This window comes from Scyliorhinus torazame, chromosome 2 (assembly GCF_047496885.1).
Source record: "Scyliorhinus torazame isolate Kashiwa2021f chromosome 2, sScyTor2.1, whole genome shotgun sequence".
Classification (NCBI taxonomy): domain Eukaryota; kingdom Metazoa; phylum Chordata; class Chondrichthyes; order Carcharhiniformes; family Scyliorhinidae; genus Scyliorhinus; species Scyliorhinus torazame.
This window is the reverse complement of record NC_092708.1, coordinates 161,760,866-161,784,829: the sequence shown is the minus strand read 5'-3', so window position 1 is coordinate 161,784,829 and position 23,964 is coordinate 161,760,866. Positions and strand designations below refer to the sequence as shown.

The window sequence follows — 23,964 nt, the reverse complement described above, 5'->3', positions numbered from 1 at the left end:
TGTCCCTGGGCAGTATATCATTATTTACAGTTGGCTCTGGGCAGTATATCATTACTTACATTTGTCCCTGGGCAGTATATCATTATTTACAGTTGTCCCTGGGCAGTATATCGTTATTTACAGTTGTCCCTGGGTGTTATATCATTATTTACAGTTGGCCCTGGGCTGTATATCATTATTTACAGTTGGCTCTGGGCAGTATATCATTACTTACAGTTGTCCCTGGGTGTTATATCATTATTTACAGTTGTCCCTGGGCAGTATATCATTAGTTACAGTTGGCCCTGGGCAGTATATCGTTATTTATAGTTGGCCCCGGGCAGTATATCATTATTTACAGTTGGCCCTGGGCAGTATATCATTATATACAGTTGTCCCTGGGCAGTATAACATTATTTACAGTTGGCCCTGGGCAGTATATCATTATTTACAGTTGTCCCTGGGCAGTATATCATTATTTACAGTTGTCCCTGGGTGTTATATCATTATTTACAGTTGTCCCTGGGCAGTATATCATTATTTACAGTTGTCCCTGGGCAGTATATCATTATTTACAGTTGTCCCTGGGCAGTATATCATTATTTACAGTTGTCCCTGGGCAGTATATCATTATTTACAGTTGTCCCTGGGTGTTATATCATTATTTACAATTGGCCCTGGGCAGTATATCATTATTTACAGTTGTCCCTGGGCAGTATATCATTATTTACAGTTGGCCCTGGGCAGTCTATCATTATTTACAGTTGGCCCTGGGCAGTATATCATTCTTTACAGTTGGCCCTGGGCAGTATATCATTATTTACAGTTGGCCCTGGGCAGTATATCATTATTTAAAGTTTTCCCTGGGCAGTATATCATTATTTACAGTTGGCCCTGGGCAGTATATCATTATTTACAGTTGTCCCTGGGCAGTATATCCTTATTTACAGTTGGCCCTGGGCAGTATATTATTATTTACAGTTGGTCCTGGGCAGTATATCATTATTTACAGTTGGCTCTGGGCAGTATATCATTACTTACAGTTGTCCCTGGGCAGTATATCATTATTTACAGTTGTCCCTGGGCAGTACATCATTATTTACAGTTGTCCCTGGGTGTTATATCATTATTTACAGTTGGCCCTGGGCAGTATATCATTATTTACAGTTTTCCCTGGGCAGTATATCATTATTTACAGTTGGCCCTGGGCAGTATATCATTATTTACAGATGTCCCTGGGCAGTATATCCTTATTTACAGTTGGCCCTGGGCAGTATATTATTATTTACAGTTGGTCCTGGGCAGTATATCATTATTTACAGTTGGCCCTGGGCAGTATATTATTATTTACAGTTGGCCCTGGGCAGTATATCATTATTTACAGTTGTCCCTGGGCAGTATATCATTATTTAAAGTTGGCCCTGTGTGTTATATCATTATTTACAGTTGTCCCTGGGTGTTATATTATTATTTACAGTTGTCCCTGGGCAGTATATTATTATTTACAGTTGTCACTGGGCAGTATATCATTATTTACAGTTGGCTCTGGGCAGTATATCATTTCTTACAGTTGTCCCTGGGCAGTATTTCATTATTTACAGTTGTCCCTGGGCAGTATATCATTATTTACAGTTGGCCATGGGCAGTATACTATTAATTACAGTTGGCCCTGGGCAGTATATCATTATTTACAGTTGTCCCTGGGCAGTATATCATTATTTAAAGTTGGCCCTGTGTGTCATATCATTATTTACAGTTGTCCCTGGGTGTTATATTATTATTTACAGTTGTCCCTGGGCAGTATATTATTATTTACAGTTGTCTCTGGGCAGTATATCATTATTTACAGTTGGCTCTGCGCAGTATATCATTACTTACAGTTGTCTCTGGGCAGTATGTCATTATTTACAGTTGTCCCTGGGCAGTATATCATTATTTACAGTTGGCCCTGGGTACTATATCATTATTTACAGTTGGCCCTGGGCAGTATATCATTATTTACAGTTGTCCCTGGGCAGTATATTATTATTTACAGTTGGCCCTGGGCAGTATATCATTATTTACAGTTGGTCCTGGGCAGTATATCATTATTTACAGTTGGCCCTGGGCAGTATATCATTATTTACAGTTGTACCTGGGCAGTCTATCATTATTTACAGTTGGCCCTGGGCAGTATATCATTATTTACAGTTGGCCCTGGGCAGTATATCATTATTTACAGTTGGCCCTGGGCAGTATATCATTATTTACAGTTTTCCCTGGGCAGTATATCATTATTTACAGTTGGCCCTGGGCAGTATATCATTATTTACAGTTGTCCCTGGGCAGTATATCCTTATTTACAGTTGGCCCTGGGCAGTATATTATTATTTACAGTTGGTCCTGGGCAGTATATCATTATTTACAGTTGGCTCTGGGCAGTATATCATTACTTACAGTTGTCCCTGGGCAGTATATCATTATTTACAGTTGTCCCTGGGCAGTACATCATTATTGACAGTTGTCCCTGGGTGTTATATCATTATTTACAGTTGGCCCTGGGCAGTATATCATTATTTACAGTTTTCCCTGGGCAGTATATCATTATTTACAGTTGGCCCTGGGCAGTATATCATTATTTACAGTTGTCCCTGGGCAGTATATCCTTATTTACAGTTGGCCCTGGGCAGTATATTATTATTTACAGTTGGTCCTGGGCAGTATATCATTATTTACAGTTGGCCCTGGGCAGTATATCATTATTTACAGTTGTCCCTGGGCAGTATATCATTATTTAAAGTTGGCCCTGTGTGTTATATCATTATTTACAGTTGTCCCTGGGTGTTATATTATTATTTACAGTTGGCCCTGGGCAGTATATCATTATTTACAGTTGTCCCTGGGCAGTATATCCTTATTTACAGTTGGCCCTGGGCAGTATTTCATTATTTACAGTTGTCCCTGGGCAGTATATCATTATTTAAAGTTGGCCATGGGCAGTATATTATTAATTACAGTTGGCCCTGGGCAGTATATCATTATTTACAGTTGTCCCTGGGCAGTATATCATTATTTAAAGTTGGCCCTGTGTGTTATATCATTATTTACAGTTGTCCCTGGGTGTTATATTATTATTTACAGTTGTCCCTGGGCAGTATATTATTATTTACAGTTGTCTCTGGGCAGTATATCATTATTTACAGTTGGCTCTGCGCAGTATATCATTACTTACAGTTGTCTCTGGGCAGTATATCATTATTTACAGTTGTCCCTGGGCAGTATATCATTATTCACAGTTGTCCCTGGGCAGTATATCATTATTTACAGTTGTCCCTGGGCAGTATATCATTATTTACAGTTGGCCCTGGGCACTATATCATTATTTACAGTTGGCCCTGGGCAGTATATCATTATTTACAGTTGGCCCTGGGCAGTATATTATTATTTACAGTTGGCCCTGGGCAGTATATCATTATTTACAGTTGGTCCTGGGCAGTATATCATTATTTACAGTTGGCCCTGGGCAGTATATCATTATTTACAGTTGTACCTGGGCAGTATATCATTATTTACCGTTGGCCCTGGGCAGTATATCATTATTTACAGTTTGCCCTGGGCAGTATATTAATATTTACAGTTGTCCCTGGGCAGTATATCATTATTTACAGTTCGCCCTGGGTAGTATATTATTATTTACAGTTGTCCCTGGGCAGTATATCATTATTTACAGTTGGCCCTGGGCAGTATATCATTATTTACAGTTGTCCCTTTGCGGTATATCATTATTTACAGTTGGCCCTGGGCAGTATATCATTATTTACAGTTGTCCCTGGGCAGTATATCATTATTTACAGTTGGCCCTGGATAGTATATCATTATTTACAGTTGTCCCTTTGCGGTATATCATTATTTACAGTTGGCTCTGGGTAGTATATTATTATTTACAGTTGTCCCTGGGCAGTATATCATTATTTACAGTTGTCCCTGGGCAGTATATCATTATTTACAGTTGTCCCTGGGCAGTATATCATTATTTACAGTTGGCCCTGGGCAGTATATCATTATTCACAGTTGTCCCTTTGCGGTATATCATTATTTACAGTTGGCCCTGGGCAGTATATCATTATTTACAGTTGTCCCTGGGCAGTATATCATTATTTACAGTTGGCCCTGGGCAGTATTTCATTATTTACACTGGTCCCTGAGCAGTATATCATTATTTACAGTGGTCCCTGGGTAGTATATCATTATTTACAGTGGTCCGTGGGTAGTATATAATTATTTACAGTGGTCTCTGGGTAGTATATCAGTATTTACACTAGTTCCTGAGTAGTATATTATTATTTACAGTGGTCCCTGGGTCGTAATACATTGTGCACAGTGGTGACCGAGTAGTATATGGTTATGGAGAGGTTTGGGCCGAAGGGTCTGTCTCCATGCCATAGATTCTATCACTCAATTTGCTTAAATGGGCTTTTTGGTTGGCATGGACAAGTTTGGGCCGAAGGTCCTGTTTCTGTGCCCTAGATTCTATGAAAGCAGGAACTTACTGGATCACAGGAAACTGCCTAGCGTATTACAAAAATGACAACAACAGTAACTGGTCGAAAGCCTCAGAACTAAAAAGTTGAAACTATCATTAAAATTTACATTGAATTAAAGCACTGAGAAATAAATGTGACTCTGTTTCTAAGTAGATGATGAACAAAATGACAAAAATGCTCAATCTGCTGGAATGTGCAATAATTTCTGAAGTTTATTTTGAATTGTCCAATTGTTCTTGATAACCTCAGAGTAAGATCAATATTAGTCCCATTAAATCTAGCCATTTTGGAAGTAATTTTATCCTTTTTTTTCACTTGTGTTAACATGTACATTAACAAGTTGAAAGTATCTAAAGGCAGTAACTCGAGGTTAAAATTGCTGAATATATAACATTATTTGGTATTTTAAAAAATCCCTACCAGGTCATATGATGACAGAACCTTCTTTTGCACCTCAGATACCATTCCAAAGGGTTCCAAATATGGGTAATTGTCCTTTATGTTGAGTGATACTGAAGAAGTGTTGTCATGGTTCAGTAATCTTGAAGACGTGGTCAGCATACACTGAGTCAGATTGGCAGTAGGAGCTAAGCCACATATTTCCTTAAAGGAGACAATTGCATTCTGTACAGAAGTAAAAAAAAAATAACAGGAACCAAGTGAGCAGTCAAGACTTATTGTATAATTTTATTGATTAATTGCCATAATGCATAATTTCTTAAACCTCAAAATAGTTGTCGCCAGGAAAATTAGGAATAAAAATGCTTAAAATAACTTTTGAAAAACTGGAATTGCAAAGAGGATAAGTTGACCTAACTCCGTAAAAACTGTTTATTTGTATTTATGCAATAAATGCAATGGCCAAATTCTTATCTGCCTGACTTCCTTATTGCACTTGGGTCAATGCACGTGCACCTATGGTAAATCAGTTCTAATAGCACTAATTTTGGTGAGGCCGTATGTAAAAGGTGGTCCTCATTATTTGTCAGATCAGCAATTAGGGCCCTCTCAGATGCCACTGAGAAAAACAATTTGAAAAGGAGTTAAATATTTATTTTAAATAATGGTGTACCCCATTTAGACTTAAATCAACTCGTTAAAGCTCTGAGTTTCTAAGTCTTGACAATGGAAATCAAAATGAGTGTAATCCAGAAGTTGCCAAATGCAGCAATTTATTAATTGTAGAAGTATGCACCTAATATAAACAATTAAAAATCTGTTAGTTCTATAAACACTGAATATGTAGGTCAATGCCATTTATTATTTATAAATTGCTGTACAACATCTTAATTACACACGAATTGTGTTTAATTGTAGGGAGCTAGTGGGTACTAACTGGGAATTCACTTGTGCCCCTATAACTGGCCACTTGTGTCCTCTGTGGTTAGTGCCTGCATTCCGTAACTATGTAAATAAATGCTTATAAACATGTGTAAATATTGGTTCCAGTTATATCCTTCACCAACTAGCTTTCTGGACCATATCTCTATATTACTAATTTTAAAAGTGCTTTGAAACAAGCTTCTTCAATTTAAATTCAGATGCATGAGCTTGTTTGTTTTTGTCCCACAAGAACAATACATTTCCTTGAACAGACATTTAAACCATGTTACATTAAACTAAAATTCAGCCAATTCAACAACTATGATTTGTATCTGTTTGGTATCTTTAATGTAATAAAATGCCCCAAACTCTTCACAGGAACTTTATAAAGTATAATTTGACATTCAGTCACATAAGGAGGTAATAGGTCAGGTGACCAAAAATTTGGTCAAAGAGGGAGGGCTTTAAGGAGTGTCTTAAAGTAGGAAAGCGAGGTTTAGGGAAGGAATCCCAGAGTGTAGGGTGTTTGCAGCAGAAAGCACAGCCGCCAGTTAAGGGGATACAATCAGGGATGCTCAAGAAGTGAGAGTTAGATGAGTGAAGAAATCTCAGATGATTGTTAGAGCGGAGGAGATGACAGGGATATGGAGAGAAGTACCCTAACTAAAAATAAAACAAATGAGAATTTTTAAATTAATGTGCTGTCTAACCAAGAGCCAGCGATCAGCGAGTAAAGAGGTGATGGAGGAACAAGATTTGATGCAGGTTAAAACGCAGTTTTAAATGACCTCAAGCGAACAGAGGGTAGAATATTGTCACAAGTAGGCTTACATTAATACTGCAATGAAGTTACGATGAAAATCCCCGAGTCGACACATTCCAGCGCCTGTTCGGGTACACTGAGGGAGAATTCAGAATGTCCAATTCACCTAACAAGCATGTCTTTCGGGACTTGTGGGAAGAAAACGGAGCACCTGGAGGAAACCCACGCAGACATAGGGAGAACGTGCAAACTCTACACACACAGTGACCCAAGCGGGAATCGAACCTGGGACCCTGGCGCTGTTTTGCACCTGTATGGTTATGAACAGTTTGGTTCAGTCTTGGACTATTGCCAGGGCGAGGGATGGAGAAAGTGATCATGAAATTAGCGCAGTAACTATCAACAAAATGCAAAAGTGCATGCATTCTAACTTCAGCCATTTGCTTTTTGAACATGTTTTCTGAAACTCTCCATATCACACTTCATTGCAAATAAGTATCAATGAACATTCAATGGAAGTAAAGGGTAAGAAGTACAAATCCCCAACACTTTCTGTACTGCCATTAGCAGAAAGCTACTTTTTTACACCAAAATTAGTCCTAGCTAATCCTTAAGCTGTTACGGTACGATAACTAGAGAGCCAATAGGATGGCACCTTTCAGAACTTCACAATGACCCAAAGCGCTTTACAGCTAGTGAAGTACATTTAAAGTGCTGTCGCTATTATAATGTGAAAACATGGCAATCAGGTTGCATGAAGGAATCTTCCATAAACAGCAATGAAAAGCTTGCATTCGCATAAAGCCTTTAAAGTGGTAAAATATCTTTATGTGATTCAAAGCAAACAACATTTGGCACAACATAAAGAGATAAAGTTAAGAGTTAAGTCTGAAGAGTATCCTAGAATTTAGGATATATGCAGCTGACGGCATGGCTGACAGTAGTGGAGTGATTAAAATCAGGGATGTGCAACATGTCAGAATTGGAGTGCAGAGATTTCAGAGGACTGTAGAGCTGGAGAAGGTTATACAGAAGGTGTGAGGCCATAGAAGGTTGTCACAAGATCCCCATTTCCACAGGCTAACAGGGCAACTGGCCTGCTCATGTCAATAAGCCCACAAGAATGACATTGATCCGGATATTGGTAGAAACCGGACAGTGAGTGCTTCGGTGCTATTTTTGTACCCCAACAAATTTAGCAAATCCAGCTGTGTAATTACTTTCAGTACAATTTAAGAAGTATTAGATCGGTCAGTTGGTTAGTGCAACCTGATTCAGTAACAATTTTAAATGTTACAAAATATTTTGTCTTCAATAATCCATTACCTGCACGTTTTCGCGGATATCTGCAGCTTCTCGTAATGGTTGGCCTGCACTTTTGAAGGTATCATCAATAACCTTGATCCCGGTATTTCTTAACCTAGTGTATTTTGTATTCTTCCCTTTTCTGACTGAATATCCACGTTTGTGAGCCTTTCCTCCACCTCTTCGATCAGTTGTTGCAATATGAACAAAAAGAGCAGCAAGTTCTATTTCTTCACCAGTGAATGAGTACAAAGGAATGTATCGGTAACCAGACTGCAAACATTCATATGGGATAGTGTACTGGCCAATAAATTCATCACCAATATAGTCGTCATCTAAAGCCACAAATCGAACTGTTACAAGCTCAGGCAGATTGATTTCAAATTCAAAGCTTTCATCAAAAATTGGATTCTTTCCATTTTGATGAACAGTCTTGGTCCTCATTTCTGCACAATCTGCTGGAATCCCACGAATTTCCACATACACATATGGGTCTATAACATCCCCTTTTGTACCAGAATCTTTAGGCTTTGGAAACATCTGACCACTGATGATTTTTATGTGTAAAACCTGGGGCAAGGTTCCTGGAACTATTATTCCCTTAGTATATGCGTTGAAATAGGACACCTCATCACGCATAATCGCAGGCTTAAGCACATAACCACAACAACCGTTCTGTCTAAACCAACCAATGTTAAGATCCAACATTGGACCAGGGGTCTGATAGTTGATGGTTACAATTTGACAGCCACAATTCCAGAATTCTTGTGGATTCAAATTGCTTGACTCTAAACCCAAGTGGCCAGAATACACTCGTGACAGAAATCTCTTATTGTAATTCACAAAGTCTTCTGGACATTCATTTACCAATGTGCTTGCCTCGGGTTCACTAAAATTGCAGATTTCCCAATATTTCTGCTTCTTCATTGAATTCTGAAAACTACTGAATTGCACAGTCTGACATAGAGTAACCAAATCAGAGAGTTCCCGACACAGATTAATTTTCCGCTTGGTAACAAAAAATGCATCTGTCAACCTTCGGGAAATCTCTCTTTCTTCATCTTCGTCTGTCACGTCACCTACTGATAAATTTGTGTTTTGTGGCAATTTCCTTCCCTTCAAAATAATTTTTCTCTTTAGCATCTCTGGTGATGGGAGATAGTTTGTAGTTGAATCTGGTGGTCCTGTAAACATTTTGTTTCCAAAGATCATTTTCATTTTCTGAGCCATGTCTTTTTGCTGTCCCACTGAGCAGTGGTTTCGCAAACACATAATCAAAGGGTACTCTGAAGTCACAAAGGCATACTGATTAATCACTTTAATGACGTTACGGAAGCTGACTGTTGAGGTCACATTGTTGCGTTTACTAACGACTGGTTCGTCTGGACCATCATACACATCAAGCTCAATACTTCTGCAGCCTAGCTTTAAGGCCTTAATATATCCAAGCAGATCAGAAGGGCTTCTAGATGCGATTTCTGTCAAATAGGTGTTGTGAGATGCATTGATATAATAATGGGATAGAGGCTGAGTCATATCCTGACAGACTTTATTGTGTTCTGGATCAAATATATTGCACTCTGGTGATATCAGGTACCGAGTAAATCCATCAATACCAAGATTGCCGTTCATCCGACCTTGCTCTGAAGGTTCATACCTCCGTATAAGATCAAGGCACATTTCTTCTGTTGCATTTAGGATCCCTTGTTCTGCTTCTAAAAAAAACATCAAGTCTTTGGCATCTAGATACTCTTTATTCCCGGAAATTTGCACAAGTAGAAAATACACCTCAGGCCTAGTACAAAGATCACAGTAAACATCAGTAAACTCCTCCTTTGTTACCCTGGTGGTTAGCTTTCCTTTATGATTTTGTATCTCTCTAAAATTAACTCTGATTTTTGTCTCATTCAAACCTTGATTGAGTTGCATTATCAGCTTCACAGCTTTGTCTTCCAACATAATTCCATTACCATCTACGTCAGCGTGTTCAAACACAGAATGGAGCCACCTGGTCCTCAGTGTATTTTGTTTGCCTTCTAGCAAATCCAAAGCTTGCTTAGTATGTGAAGTAACATAACGGAGGCCTGTAACCCAAATGTTGGCTATGTCTGCAGAACTGGCAACCAGATCCAAAGACTCATAGTTTTCTCCATGTATTAATGAGAAGGAACAGTCTTCACAAATCTGATCAACAACTGCACAGCTTCTGAAAGTTTCAGTATTTTTTCCAACTCGGACCTCTTTAAGGGAAGAAACATCAAGTTTAGCCTTTTCAGGATCCTTCTTGGAAGGTTCCCAACGCAAAGCCTGAATGTCAAGGTCTAAAGTAAAAAAGCGACTATAGATACGAGTATTTGAACGGATTTTCTTCAGCTCACAGCCAGCCTGCATAAAGCTGATGCAGTCACCAGCACTGTTAATTTTCCTTTCAGAAGGCATGCTACTGAATGACACCGTTTTCTTATGTTCGTGCTTCGGTCTTGTAGAATCCTGTGAGACAAATACAAAAAAAATATAAGCATGATTAGCAAATTGCAATATTATTGAGTTACAATCTAGTACTTTGTCTATGCTTCCACTTATTCTTCTTGGCGCGTACCTGCAACTTTCTTTGTACTCATTTATGATAATCATAAATTAAACCAACATTGATTACTTTGGCTGCGATTCTCCAGAAAGATTTTGAAGTGTTTACGTTTCATAGATTTCATAGAATTTACACTGCAGAAGGAGGCCAATCAGCCCATCGAGACAGCACCGGCTCTTTGAAACAGCACCCTACCCAAGCCCACACCTCCACCCTATCCCCATAACCCAGTAACCCCACCCAACACTAAGGGCAATTTTGGACACTAAGGGCAATTTAGCATGGCCAATTCACCTAACCTAAACATCTTTGGACTGTGGGAGGAAACCGGAGCACCCGGAGAAAACCCACGCAGACATGGGGAGAACGTGCAGACACCGCACAGACGGGAAGCGAACCTGGGACCCTAGAGCTGTGAAGCAATTGTGCTAACCACTATGCTACCGTGCTGCCCTCACATTTGACAAGTGAGCCTCAACTGTCGCAAGCTTCCCAGTGCTCGGCCTAGTGAGTCCGGCAATGCTATTCAACGTTAATTGGTCCACTTAACGAGGCCTCACAGGCTTCTAGCTGCAAATGAAGGCTCGCTAACTGATTCGCCGGCACCGAGCTTGCCAACCCCCCGCTAACAAGATCAAGCAGCACTTAAGCTGCACTTGCTCAGCCAACAACAACTGCCAGCTCGCAACAATGGTGCCGAGGAGACCAGCACCAAGATTCGGGGATGCTGACCTAGGGAAGTTCCTGGACGCCATGGAGGCCAGTGGGATGTCCTGTTCCCCGAGGGTCCCAGAGGGTTAGCCATAGGGCAGCTGGTGCTGCCTGGGATGAGGTGGCGGTAGTTGTGAACGCCAGGAGTGTGACTGGCTTCCAGTGCCAAAAAAAGGTCAGCAACCTACACCGGATAGCACGAGTGAGTAGACACCAACGTCCCCCCGCCCCTCCACCTCGGAGACCAATCCGCCTCCAAGCGAGCATCCACCCCCCAACTCTCCATGCGACCCCAACCCTCCCTCCACCCCTCTCCCGCTTCAACCCCCCTCAATCTTCCCTTCACACACTCCCTCCCACCACCGTGAACCATGCGTGTGGCTCACGATGCCCTCTCTGTGTCTCCTCAGGAAAAACTCTCCCGTAATTGCTGGGAGAGGGCCCAGACTGGCGGTGGTGTTCCAGATCTAAGAGACCTCACCACCTTCGAGGGGTTTGCCCTGGAGGTGACTGTGGTGGTCGAGGACAGAGGCTCGCGATTGTCGCAGGTGTGAGGAACTATCGGGCTCCACCCGGGGGACCTGCCAAACATGAGTTGTTATTGTCTTACTGACTGACCCATCCCTGCCACTGGCCACGAGTCCATTCTTCCGCAAGTCCTCCAGCCGATGGCGCAAGCCCATCCCGGGCAGCATCCTCTCCAGCCTTCCAGGAGACCACCTCGGATGAGGGCTCCGAGGATGCCACCGTAATAGTCGCGGCACAGCTGTCATCCACACCCTCCACCAGCGCAGCCACACACACCTCAGTGGGAAATGTTAGTGGTCAGGCTTCTGGGGCACAATCTGGTGAGCACCACACAGCTGCTGATGTACATCAGGTGGAGGCAGGAACCCCGGGCAAGACAGCAGTAGGAGGTCTGCTGGATCCCAGGATCCAACTGGGTTCCAGTCTGATGCTGAGCCTGTGGAAGTGGGTTACCCAAAGCTGATGCGAGACATTAGAGAGCTGCCGGGCATTCAGAGGGAGATGGCAGCATCACTCCAGCGGATCCATAATGCTTGGAGGAGTCCCAGATGTTACGGGCGCAGATGTCGCCGGCAATGAGTGGCACTGAGGCCAACACTGCTAGGGCGGCGACAGCACTGGAGAGCATGGTGCATGACGACGGCACCATTAGTGAAGGTGTCCAAGGCGTCGCGCAGTCGGTGACGGCCATGGCTGAAGGTTTCGACTGAATGTTTGCCTGGCTGGGGGATGCCACCCAGTACCAGGCTGACCTTGATGAGGTTCTGCGGGACATGTCCCACTCTCAGACAGTCATGGCTGAGGCACTGCAGAGTTTGTCCCAGTCGCAGGTGAGCATTGCCGAGACGCTGCAGAGCATGTCCCAATCACTGAGGAGCATCACCGAGGGCGTCAGCATTATGGTGCAGACCATGGGGAACCGCCAGGGCTGGCAGAGCCAGATGATACAGGGGCAGCCGGGGCTCGAACCAGTTGCCCCTCCGTCCCATTGTGAATCCCAGGGATATGGGCACCAATTGGGAGGAGGGGGTGCTGGGCGCCATGGAGTGGAGATGGTGGCCATCAGCTCCCCCAAGTTCCACCCCTCTGATGACGCCGCATCTCACTGCCAGCACAGGGAACGGGGCGACGCAGCTGTGCATCTGCTGCTGACAGGTGTGCTGTGGCCCTCTGGCTCCAGAGCCCCCCGAGGACGGCCACCAGGGGCATCGAAGGCCATGGGACAAGGTAAGCAGTTGGCTGCCTCCAACTCAGATGAGCACCCTGAGGAGACACCTAGATGTAGTGGTAGAGCTAGGAAGGCCAAGATCACTGAGGACACCGGGAAAGTGGGGAGAGGGTGGGGGTAGGTAGGGGGTGAGGGTGGTGGGGAGGGGGTTGGGAGGGTGGGGGAATGGCATAATTGGGAGAGTGGGGAATTGTATTACACATTAAACATCCTTGTGCACAACCATTATGTTGCCTCTGTCACTTTCTTCCGCAATGTGGGCTGACTGCAGAGCCCTTGGCCCATCTCTCCAGGCATCTCCACATGGCACCCACCCACATCCAGCTGTGGACATGTCCACAGTGCTGTGTCCCATCCCTGGGTGTTCAGATGTTGGCTGCTGTGTGTGTGGTGCTGCCTCCCGCAGTGTTCAGGCACAGTGTCCAGGCATCAAGGTGTGATTGGGAAGCTAGGCAATGACTCCCACATGCTACATGGCCCGCAGACCCACGGGAATCCACTTGGCATGTGTCAAGTGCTCACTTATCCATTATTGCCAATTCCCTATTCGCAAAAGTCTACAGCTGCACGGCCAGATTCCTGGCAGTCAGCGGTAGTTATGGGTGGTCGTTGGGACAGACGGGCAGGGGGAAGGGATTCCCCCAGAACTGGTACACGCGATCCAAGCATTGTCATGGTGGTGCCGCGAGCGGTTGCCCCCTGGTTGCCCACCCAGCATCTTCCCTCCACCCTCCCATGCTGACCCACCCCAGTTGAGGATCCCCCACCCACACCCGAGAGTCCCCCATCCCCTGCCAAGCACAGGCAACTAGCCCAGCGCCCCTGGGATCTTTGCCTGTTAGCAAATATGGCTACTCACCTCCTCTGCTCCCCAAAGAAGCCCTTCCGCCAGGTTCACGTTTTTAAAAGGAGTACTAATTGGCATCAGCGTGAGCATTTACTGGGGAGACCGATGAATGACAGAAGGCCATTGGATATGGGGTCATTCTCGTTAATTGCATGGAAATAGGGCTTAAGTGGTGATAATTGGTTTCTTGTCACGCTACGGCGAGATCCCGATTTCACCTACAGGAGTGGACCGGTTGCATCGCAAACTGTTCGGCGCCTGGCGTAGTCTCGCTTTTGGCCTCTCTCGCTATTCACCAGCCTCGTTTCGCTTGAGCGAGAGAACAACGAGGCCGAAGAACCGCGCCCTTTGATTTCAACGGCGCTAAGCTGGAATCGGCTGAGGTAACATTACACAGAATATGGAATCAACACCTATTTCAGAATAATTGCAATAATGGAGGAGGACATTCAGCTTGTCATATCTATGCTGGCTCTCCATGAGCAATTTAACTAGTCCCAACCCTCAACGCTCTCCCTGCAGCCTCACAATTTCTTTCCCCTCAGGTGCTTATCCAATTTCCTTTTGAAAACCAGGATTGAAACTGCCTGCACCACCCTTTTAGGCAATTCATTCCAGATTGCCACCACTTGCTGTGCAAATGAGCTTTTCCTTATGTTTTCTTGCGTTCTTTTGACAATCACAAATCTGTATCCTCTGATTATGTGAAGTTTCTCTCTATCTGGACCCAATGCCCCTATTAAATCTTTGCTCAACCTTTCCTTTTATAATGAGAACACATCCAGCTGCTCTAATCTATCCATATAACTGAGATCCCTCATTCCTGGTACCATTCTCATGAATCTTTTCTGTATATTCTCCGAAGCCCTCACATCGTTCCTGAAGCACGATGCCCAGAACTGGACACAATTTATACAACTGGACCCGATGTTTTATGAAGGTTATCCATTTCTTCCTTGCTTTTGCACTCTGAACCTCTATTTATAAACCTCAGAATCCCCTATGCCTTTCTTTCTTTATTTGTCCTGCCACCTTCAATGATTCGTGCATGTGTACATTATCCCCAGGATTCTCTTTTCATGTACCTTCTTTAGCATTCTACCCTTCAGTTTATATCGTTTTTCCTCATTTCGCCACATAAATTTCATGACCAGGATTTTAAGGGTTACTATCTGTGCGGAATCTGCACGTTCTCCCCTTGTGTGCGTGGGTTTCCTCCGGGTGCTCCGGTTTCCTCCCACAGTCCAAAGACGTGCAGGTTAGATGGATTGGCCATGATAAATTGCCCTTAGTGTCCAAAATTGCCCTTAAGTGTTGGGTGGGGTTACTGGGTTATGGGGATAGGGTGGAGGTGTGGGCTTGAGTAGGGTGCTCTTTCCAAGAGCCGGTGCAGACTCAATGGGCCGAATGGCCTCCTTCTGCACTGTAAATTCTATCATCTATGATCTATGATGGCAGAGGATAGTTGCCATCTCTCTAGTCTCAGCAGCGCCAGAAGCCAGAGTGGACAGGACTCGAGCTGCAAGCAGTCCCCAGACCCAAAGTCCTGGGAATCTAGGACCAGGTAATTGTGGGGATCTCAGGGCAAAGAGGGGAAGTGAAGTTAAATGAAGTTTAAAAAATCATACACATGCTGCCACCTTCCCGAGCAGAATCTGCTACGCCAAGCAGCCATGATCCCGGTGGCAAGCCTTTACTTCTGCGTCTATGCCACCTCATCACACCTGTTGTAGATTCCAAACATTTACTCATCCAACACCAAAAGAATGTAGCAGGCAATTAAAAATTGCGTCCAAGTGATTCTCTAATAAGCTCTAATATAAAAGCAAAATACTGCAGAGGCTGGAAATCTGAAATAGAAACAGGAAATGCTGGAAAAAACAGGTCTGGCAGGATCTGTGGAGAGGGCAACAGAGTTAATGTTTCGAGTCCATATGACTTGTTCAGGGCTGCAGTCTTCAGGCTCTTCACCACAGATGCTGCCGGACCTGCTAACGTTTTCCAGCATTTCCTGTTCTTATTATCTTAAATAAGCTCATTAGCTTGTTAGTTGGTAATTTCAAAATGGCGGCCAGGCTTCCAATTTTAGCACCCGTAATTTTCAAGTCTGGCATGGTGACATAATATTTCCGACCCAACATCATTATGCCATATTTTACATTGGCGCAGGATTGGGGGATTGGCACACCTGGGGCGACATTCTCCGACCCCCCGCCGGGTCGGAGAATCTCCGGGGGCTGGCGTGAATCCCGCCCCCGCCGGTTGCCGAAGTCTCCTGCACCGGAGATTCGGCGGGGGCGGGAATCGCGCCGTGCCGGTTGGCGGGCCCCCCCCCGCTCGATTCTCCGGCCCGGATGGGCCGAAGTCCCGCCGATAAATTGCCTGTCCCGCCGGCGTAAATTGAACCACCTACCTTACCGGCGGACAAGGCGGCGCGGGCGGGCTCCGGGGTCCTTGGGGGGGCGCGGGGCGATCTGACCCCGGGGGGTGCCCCCACGGTGGCCTGGCCCGCGATCGGGGCCCACCGATCCGCGGGCGGGCCTTTGCCGTGGGGGCACTCTTTCCCTTCCGCCTCCGCCACGGTCTCCACCATGGCGGAGGCGGAAGAGACTCTCCCCACTGCGCATGCGCGGGAAACTGTCAGCGGCCACTGACGCTCCCGCGCATGCGCCGCCCGGAGATGTCATTTCCGCGCCAGCTGGCGGGGCAACAAAGGCCTTTTCCGCCAGCTGGCGGGGCGGAAATTCCTCCGGCGCCGGCCTAGCCCCTCAATGTTGCGGCTCGGCCCCCAAAGATGCGATGCCCGTCTGATTGGCGCCGTTTTGGGCGCCAGTCGGCGGACATCGCGCAGTTTCCGGAGAATTTCGCCCCTGATTTGCGGCCATAAAGTCCAGCCCCATCATGCCATCTGCTCCTGCAGCCCACCAAAGCTACACCATGCTTCGCGTGTTTACATGCATGCACTGGAAATCTCATTGTAGTTTTGCCTCTAACATTGGTTCCAGGACGGGGGGGCATTCAATTCCTCCCATTTTTCAGGCTGACTTTTTTTCCCTTTCATTGAATATGGGTTATTCTGGCAAAGCTAACATTTGTTGTACATTCCTAATTCTCATTGAACTGAACATTTAAGATGGTAGTTTGACAGTTAAGAGTCAACCTCATTGCTGTGGAACTGGGGGCACAAGTAAGCCATCCCAGGTAAGGACGACAGATTTAATTTGCAAAAGGACATATGAACCAGTCGGGGCTTTGCAAAAATGGATGATGGTTTCATGGTCACCATTGAAAAGATAAAGGGCGGGATTCTCTCAGCCCAGGGCTGGGCCAGCGAATCCCCGCGACCGGCACGTATTGCACCACGCCGCCCTGGCACGATTCTCCGCTGCGCCATTGGCGCCAGCGTGGTCGGCACAGCGCCGGAGCAGCCCCCCCCCACCCCCCCTGCCGATTCTCAACCTGGGATTGGCCGAGCTGCCCTTATAAAAAGCCCGAGTCCCGCCGGTGCCGTTCTAATCTGCTCTCAGCCGGCGGGAACTCGGCATGGAAGGGTCTGGGGGCGGCCTGTGGGGAGGGATGGGGGGGTTCAACCCCAGGGTGGTGGGGAACCTCCGTTGTGGCCTGGCCCGCGATCGGGGCCCACCGATCGGCGGGCCAGCCTTTGGGGCTGGGGGCCTCCTTCCTTCCGCGTTGGCCCCTTTAGCGCTACGCCATGTTGCGTCAGGGCCGGCGCGGAGAAGGCAGCCACTGTGCATGCGCGCATTGGCGCTGGTGTGACTGCGCATGCGCGGACCCCGGGATCAGCAGCTGGAGCGACGCGGGCCGCTCCAGTGCCATGCTGGCCCCGTCGGGGCCAGATTTGCTGATCCTGAGGCCATGTTGACGCCGTCGAGAAACGCGACGCCGTTTCCGACGGCGTCAACACTTAGCCTCAGGATCAGAGAATCCCGCCCAAAATGTATATTCCAGATTTATTAATTGAATGTCAGTTCTACCAGTTGCCACGGTGGGATTTGAAACCATGTCTGCAGAGCATTAATCTGGGCCTCTGGACATGAGCACGATGCCACTCTCTCCAACTCTCAGCTGGACTGAGAAAAGTTCAAATGTAATAGGTTTTGAGGAAGTGAAAAGAGAGAGGGTGGGAGAAGGAACAAAAGGCAAGGGGCATGATTTAACAGAAATTAAACAGCGCCCGGGTCAAGCGCATTTAGCCAGGCGTTTCCCGGCGCTGGCAGCATCGAGAATAACCCCGCTATTAAATGGGACTCTGCTTCATTTCTGGGCTTCGGCGAGGAATGCCCTGCTGAGGCTGTACTTAGTCTGGTTCCCTCACTAAAATATTCCGTTTGTCAGTGGGGGAAGAGATCGAGATGCCATTTAAAAATAGTATCCTGATCTCATGTTCCGCACCTTGGCCTTGAGACCCCCCTCCAATGCCCCAACTCACCAATAAGGAAGTAATCGAATCCCCGCACCCCACCTCATAAGGGCAGGGCACCCTGAGGTTTGATCCCTGGCAGGTGGCACTGCCTGGTTGCCTGGGTGGCACTGCCCGGTTCCAGGTCGCCCCGCCCAGAGCCCAACCTCCCAGGGGCTCATGATCATCTGGGAGAACCCCCAAGTGCAGGGACTTCTGGTCCACGTTAGTGAAAACCAGTGCTAAACCGCGCCCGCTCGGGATCTCCGAGGTGAGGCCGTTAGCTCCCGGGCGTTGGGTAGATCCGGCATAGACAGAGACTAACTGCTCACTTGAATATGCAAATCTGGGTCCTGACCTCAATGGGGGGGATCCAAATCACGATGCCTCACAAGATCTTATCAGACCTTGCGATGCATGACGAGGCCGGTAAATCGCATGAGAATTCTCTCGTGAGACTTATCGGCGTTGTCCCGTCCTGAGGTGGGTGTGGCAAGGCCGATAGATCGCTCCCAAGATCTGTAACAGAGTGGAAGGCAGGAAATATTAAATGATAAAAGATTTCATGGTTAACAGTCAAAGGGAGTGATAATGGAACAAGTGAACAAAAAAGTTTCAATTTTTATCTACATTTATTGATCTCAGTGTTGATCCAGAATGCGATAGATGCCTCATGAAAGATGAAGTTCTGTTCATCAAGCTTATTTTGGGGGTTCATTAGAACCCTGGCACAGGTCAGGAAAAGAAATGTCAGAGTGGGAGCAAGGTGGAAAATGAACAATGTCAGGTGACTTGAGGCTCAAGATCATGCTTGTGGAGTGAACGGAGAGGAGACCACATTCTGACAGTGAATGCAGTGTACTAAATTGAAAGATGTACAAGTGCATTGTGGTTTTGCATTCGCTGTGGACCATCAGCAGCAGTAAGATGGTATTCAACCGCAATCTGCAACTTCATGGCCTGGCATATTCCCCACTCTACCACTACATTAAGCTGGGGTATCAACCCTGGTTCAATGAAGAGTACAGGAGGAGGCAAGGGAGGAAATATCAGGGGCGCTGGCAATAATTTTCAATTCCTCTCTGGCCACAGAAGTGCCGAAGGACTGGAGGATCGCCAATGTGGTACCATAATTCCATAAGGGGGGAAGGGATTAACCAGGAAACTACGGTCCAGTCAGCTTAACCTCAGTGGTGGGAAAAGTATTGGAAGCAATTTTGAGAGTCAGAATTAATCTGCTTTTGGAGAGGCGGGGATTAATCAAGAGCAGTCAGCATGATTTTGTAAGGGAAGGTCATGTCTGACCAACTTCATTGAGCTTATCGAAGAGGTGACCAGGTGTAGATGAGGGTAATGCATTTGACATAGTATACTTGGACTTCAGCAAGGCTTTTGTTAAGGTCCCACATGGGAAACTAACAGCAAAGGTAAGAGTCCATGGGATCCAAGGAAGTTTGGCAAATTGGATCCAAAATTGGCTGAGTGGCAGGAAGCAGAGGGTTATTGTCAAGGGGTGTTTTTATGACTGGAAGTCTGCATCCATTGGGATCCCGCAGGGATCAGTGTTGGGGCCCTTGCTGTTTGTGGTTTATATAAATGATTTAGGTATGAATGTAAGAGGGTCGATCAGTAAGTTTACGGATATTACGAAGATTGGTGGGGTAGTAAATAAGTTACAGGAGGATATAGACGGGCTGATCAGCTGGGCGGATCAGTGGCAAATGGAATTCAATCCGGATAAGTGTGAGGTGATGTATTTGAGCAGGCCAATCAAGATAAGGGAATACATGATAGATGGCAGGACCCTGGAGGGTCAGAGTGATCTTAGTGTGCATGCCCACCGGTCCCTTAAGGTAGCAGAGCAGGTGGGCACAGTAGTTAAGAAGCCATATGGTATACTTGTCTTTATTAGCCGAGGCATTGTGTTTAAGAGCAGGGAGTTTATGCTGGAACTGTATAAAACGTTGGTTAGGCCACAGCTAGAGTACTGTGTGCAGTTCTAGAATCCACATTACAGGAGGGATGTGTGAGCACTGGAAAGGGTGCAAAGGAGATTTACCAGGCTGTTTCCTGGGCTGGAGAGTGTTAGTTATGAAGAGAGTTTGGACAGACTTGGATTGTTTTCCTTGGAGCAGAGGAGACTGAGGGGGGACAGGATTGAGATGTATAAAATTATGAGGGGCGTAGATAGAGTAGACAGGAACAAGCTTTTCCCCTTGGTGGAGGAGGTTAATGACCAGGGTCCATAGATTTAAGGTAAGGGCAGGGTGTTTGGAGAGGATGTGAGGAAAAACCTTTTTACCCAGAGTGTGATGGGAGTTTGAAATTTGCTGTCTGGAGCAGCAGGCCAGCAAGTGTAAAGACTGGGGAAGAGCTTGAGACGAAGACAAATATAGCTTAAAGGGAGAGCAGGCAGGGGGAGGCCGCTGAACTCAGCGGATCTGGAGGTCTGGATTGAGTTTGCTTCAACGCAAGACAGGTAAGACAGATGAACTTAGAGCCTGGATTAATGTGGGGAATTATGATATTTTTGCTATTACAGAGACTTGGTTAAATAATAATAATAATCTTTCTTATTGTCACATGTAGGCTTACATTAACACTGCAATGAAACTACTGTGAAAATCCACTTATCACCACATTCCAGCGCCTGTTCGGGTACACAGAGAGAGAATTCAGAATGTCCAATTCACCTAACAGGCACGTCTTTCGGCGCTGTGAAGCAACAGTGCTAACCACTGTGCTTCCGTGCTGCCCACAAGGAGGGACAGGATTGGCAGCTTAACGTTCTGGGATAACAATATTTTCGATGAGACAGAGGGGGAAGCAGAAATGATGGGGGAGTTGCATTACTTCTTAGGGAACATATCACAGCTGTGATGAGAGAGGACATCTTGGAGGGGTCCTGGAGTGAAGCATTATGGGTAGAGCTCACAAATAGAAAGGGTGCAATCACAATCTTGGGGGTTGTACTACAGGCCTCCCAACAGCCAGTGGGATGCAGAGGAACAGATATGTACTCAGATTCTCGAAAGATGTGAAAATAGCAGGGTTGTTGTGGTGGATGATTTTACTTTCCCCCATAGAGACTGGGTCTCCCTTCGTGCCAGGAGTTCGGAGGGAGAGCAATTTATTAGGTGTGTCTAGGAGGAATTTTGAAACAATGGAAGGGATTCTCTGTTGCCCGCATTGATATCGTAATCGGCTATCAGGCGGGGAATCCCTTCCGATACCCAAATCGGGGGTGGCGCCGGTTTGACGGCAGTTTTTGAGACTCCGCCCCCTCCGAAATGGCATCATCGCGTTGCACGGCGCACGCCGTTGGAAAGGCGTTAGCGTGTCATCGGAAGCCCCTTCCCTGATGCTCCGCCTCGATAGGCCGAGTTCCCGACGGCGCGGAACACTTTTCTGTCGACCCCGCATGGGGACTGCAGACTGTTTCCAACACCGTCACAGTCAGGTGGGGGGTGGGGGGGGGGGGGGGGGGGGGGGGAAGAGACGTGCGGCTGGCTGGGGGGGCTTTGGTGAGGGCTGGGGGGATTGGTGGCGGGTGGTCTGAGGGTGGCTAGGGGGGTTACTGGGAGTCATTATTTGGCAGGCCGGGTCCGCGCGCAGCCTGCGCACTGTTGCACGGTGCGGCCGCTGCAGGCCGCCAGCATGCGCGTGCGTGGCAACGGACCCAGCATTCTCCAGCCGTTCTTGGCGTGGGAACCGGGAGCTTTACCCGGTGCAGCTGCTAGCCCCCAACAGTCTCGGAATCTGTGCAGCTGTTGCGCTGTTTATTCTGGCATAAAACGCCACTGTTCCCATCCCGGCCTCAGCACTTCGTCAGGAAATTGGAGAATCCAGCCTGATATGTTGATAGTCCAACCAGGGAGAGGGCCTTACTGGACCTGGTATTGGGGAATGAGCCTGGCCAGGTGACCAGAGTTTCAGTCGGGGAACATATTGGGAATTTAATTCCATAAGTATTCGAATACTCATGGATAAGGACAAGAATGATCCTTGAGTCAGGGTGCTAAATTGAGGAAAAGCCAACTACAACAGAATTCGGCAAGAGCTGGAGAATGTGCGGCGGGATTCTCCAACCCACCGCCAGGTCGGAGAATCACCGGGGGCGGCGTCAATTCCGCCCTCGCCGGCTGCCGAATTCTCCGTCGTCGGGGATTTGGCGGGGGCGGTAATCGCGCCGCATCGGTCGGCAGCTGCTAGCAGCGGCCCCCCCGGCGATTCTCCGGCCCACGATGGGCCGAGTGGCCACCCATGTTCGGCCGGTCCCACCGGCGTAAATTAGAGTAGGTACTTACCGGCGGGACCTGGCTGCGTGGGCGGCCTCTGGGGTCCTCGGGGGGGGTGCGGGGGGGATCTGGCCCCGGGAGGTGCCCCCACGGTGGCCTGGCCCGCGATTGGGACCCACCGATCCGCGGGCGGGCCTGTGCCATGGGGGCACTCTATTCCTCCGCGTTGGCTGCTGTGCTCCTCCACGATGGCTGCCGTGGAGATGATCCCCCCCCCTGCGCATGTGCTGGGATGATGCCAGCACACGCTGGCGCTCCCGCGCATGCGCCAACTCCCGCCGACCGGCGGAGGCCCTTCGGCGCCGGCTGGCGGGGTGCAAACCACTCAGGCGCCGGCCTAGCCCCTGAAGGTGCGGGAGTATTCCACACCTTCAGGGCGGCCCGACGCCGGAGTGGTTCACGCCACTTCTTCGCGCTGGAGATGCCCGCTCCACCGGTCCGCGGAGAATCCCGCCCGTGGTTTGTGAGGTGCTGTTTGAGGGTAAATCCACATTTGATGTGTGGGAGTTTTTAAAGGTTGGTTGATTAGAGTGCAGGACAGGCATGTCCCTGCGAAAATGAAAGAAAGAGATAGCAGGATAAGGGAACCATGGATGACAGGAAATTATGAGACAAGCCAAAAACATAAAGGAAGCACACATCAGGTCTAGGCAACTAAAAAACAGACAAAGCTTTTGAAGAATATAGAGGAAGTAGGAACATACTCAATGGGGAGTTAGGAGGGCTTAAAGTGGCCGCAAAATGTCATTGGTAAGCAGGGTCAATGAAAATTCGGAGGCTTTTTATACAGAAATAAGGAGCAAGAGGGTAGCTAGGGAAAGATTGGCCAGCTCAATGACAAAGGAGGGAAGTTATGCCTGGAGTCAGAGGAAGTGGGTGAAATCCTTAATGAGTATTTTGTATCGGTATTCACCAAGGAAAGGGACATGACGGATGTTAAGGTTAGGGATGGGTGTGTTAATACTCTCGGACATGTCAGCAGAATGAAGGAGGAAGTATCGGATATCTTAAAATGCATTAAGGTAGACATGTCCCCTGGGCAGGATGGGATAAATCCCTGGTCACTGTGGGAGACAAGAGGGTAAATAGCTGGGGCCTTAACAGATATCTTTGCATCATCTTTGACCACAGGCGAGGCTCCAGAGAACTGGAGAGCAGCCAATGTTATCCCTTTGTTTAAGAAGGTAAACAGGGATAATCCAGGTGATAAATTATAGATTTATTGATTGCTTCATTGATTTACTAGGGACCCTTAAGAATTGATGCAGTATAATTTTTTAATTTAGGACTTGGACAGAAAATGGAATATTCACAAACGGGTTCAGAGAAAAAATGAGAATTGCTGTACAAAGCTAATATTGTTTCAAAAGAAAACTTGCATAAAGACCAGCGTAATGAATAGACCATAGTTCAACAAAATATTTAAAATGTATCAAAAGCAAGGTTAATGCA

At 46.7% G+C, this 23,964-nt stretch overlaps 1 protein-coding gene across 3 annotated transcripts in view; it reads right to left on the bottom strand.

Moving 5' to 3' along the window:
• The window catches only part of plcl1 (phospholipase C like 1), a 597,498-nt gene that overhangs the window by 168,246 nt on the left and 405,288 nt on the right, over positions 1–23,964 (bottom strand). For all 3 annotated transcript variants that reach the window (XM_072478951.1, XM_072478968.1, XM_072478960.1), the window contains exons 2-3: positions 7,915–10,383; positions 4,923–5,126 (exon numbers count right to left, since the gene is read on the bottom strand). In XM_072478951.1, the coding sequence (XP_072335052.1) occupies positions 4,923–5,126; positions 7,915–10,383 (2,673 nt within the window). The remainder of the gene's footprint in view (positions 1–4,922; positions 5,127–7,914; positions 10,384–23,964) is intronic.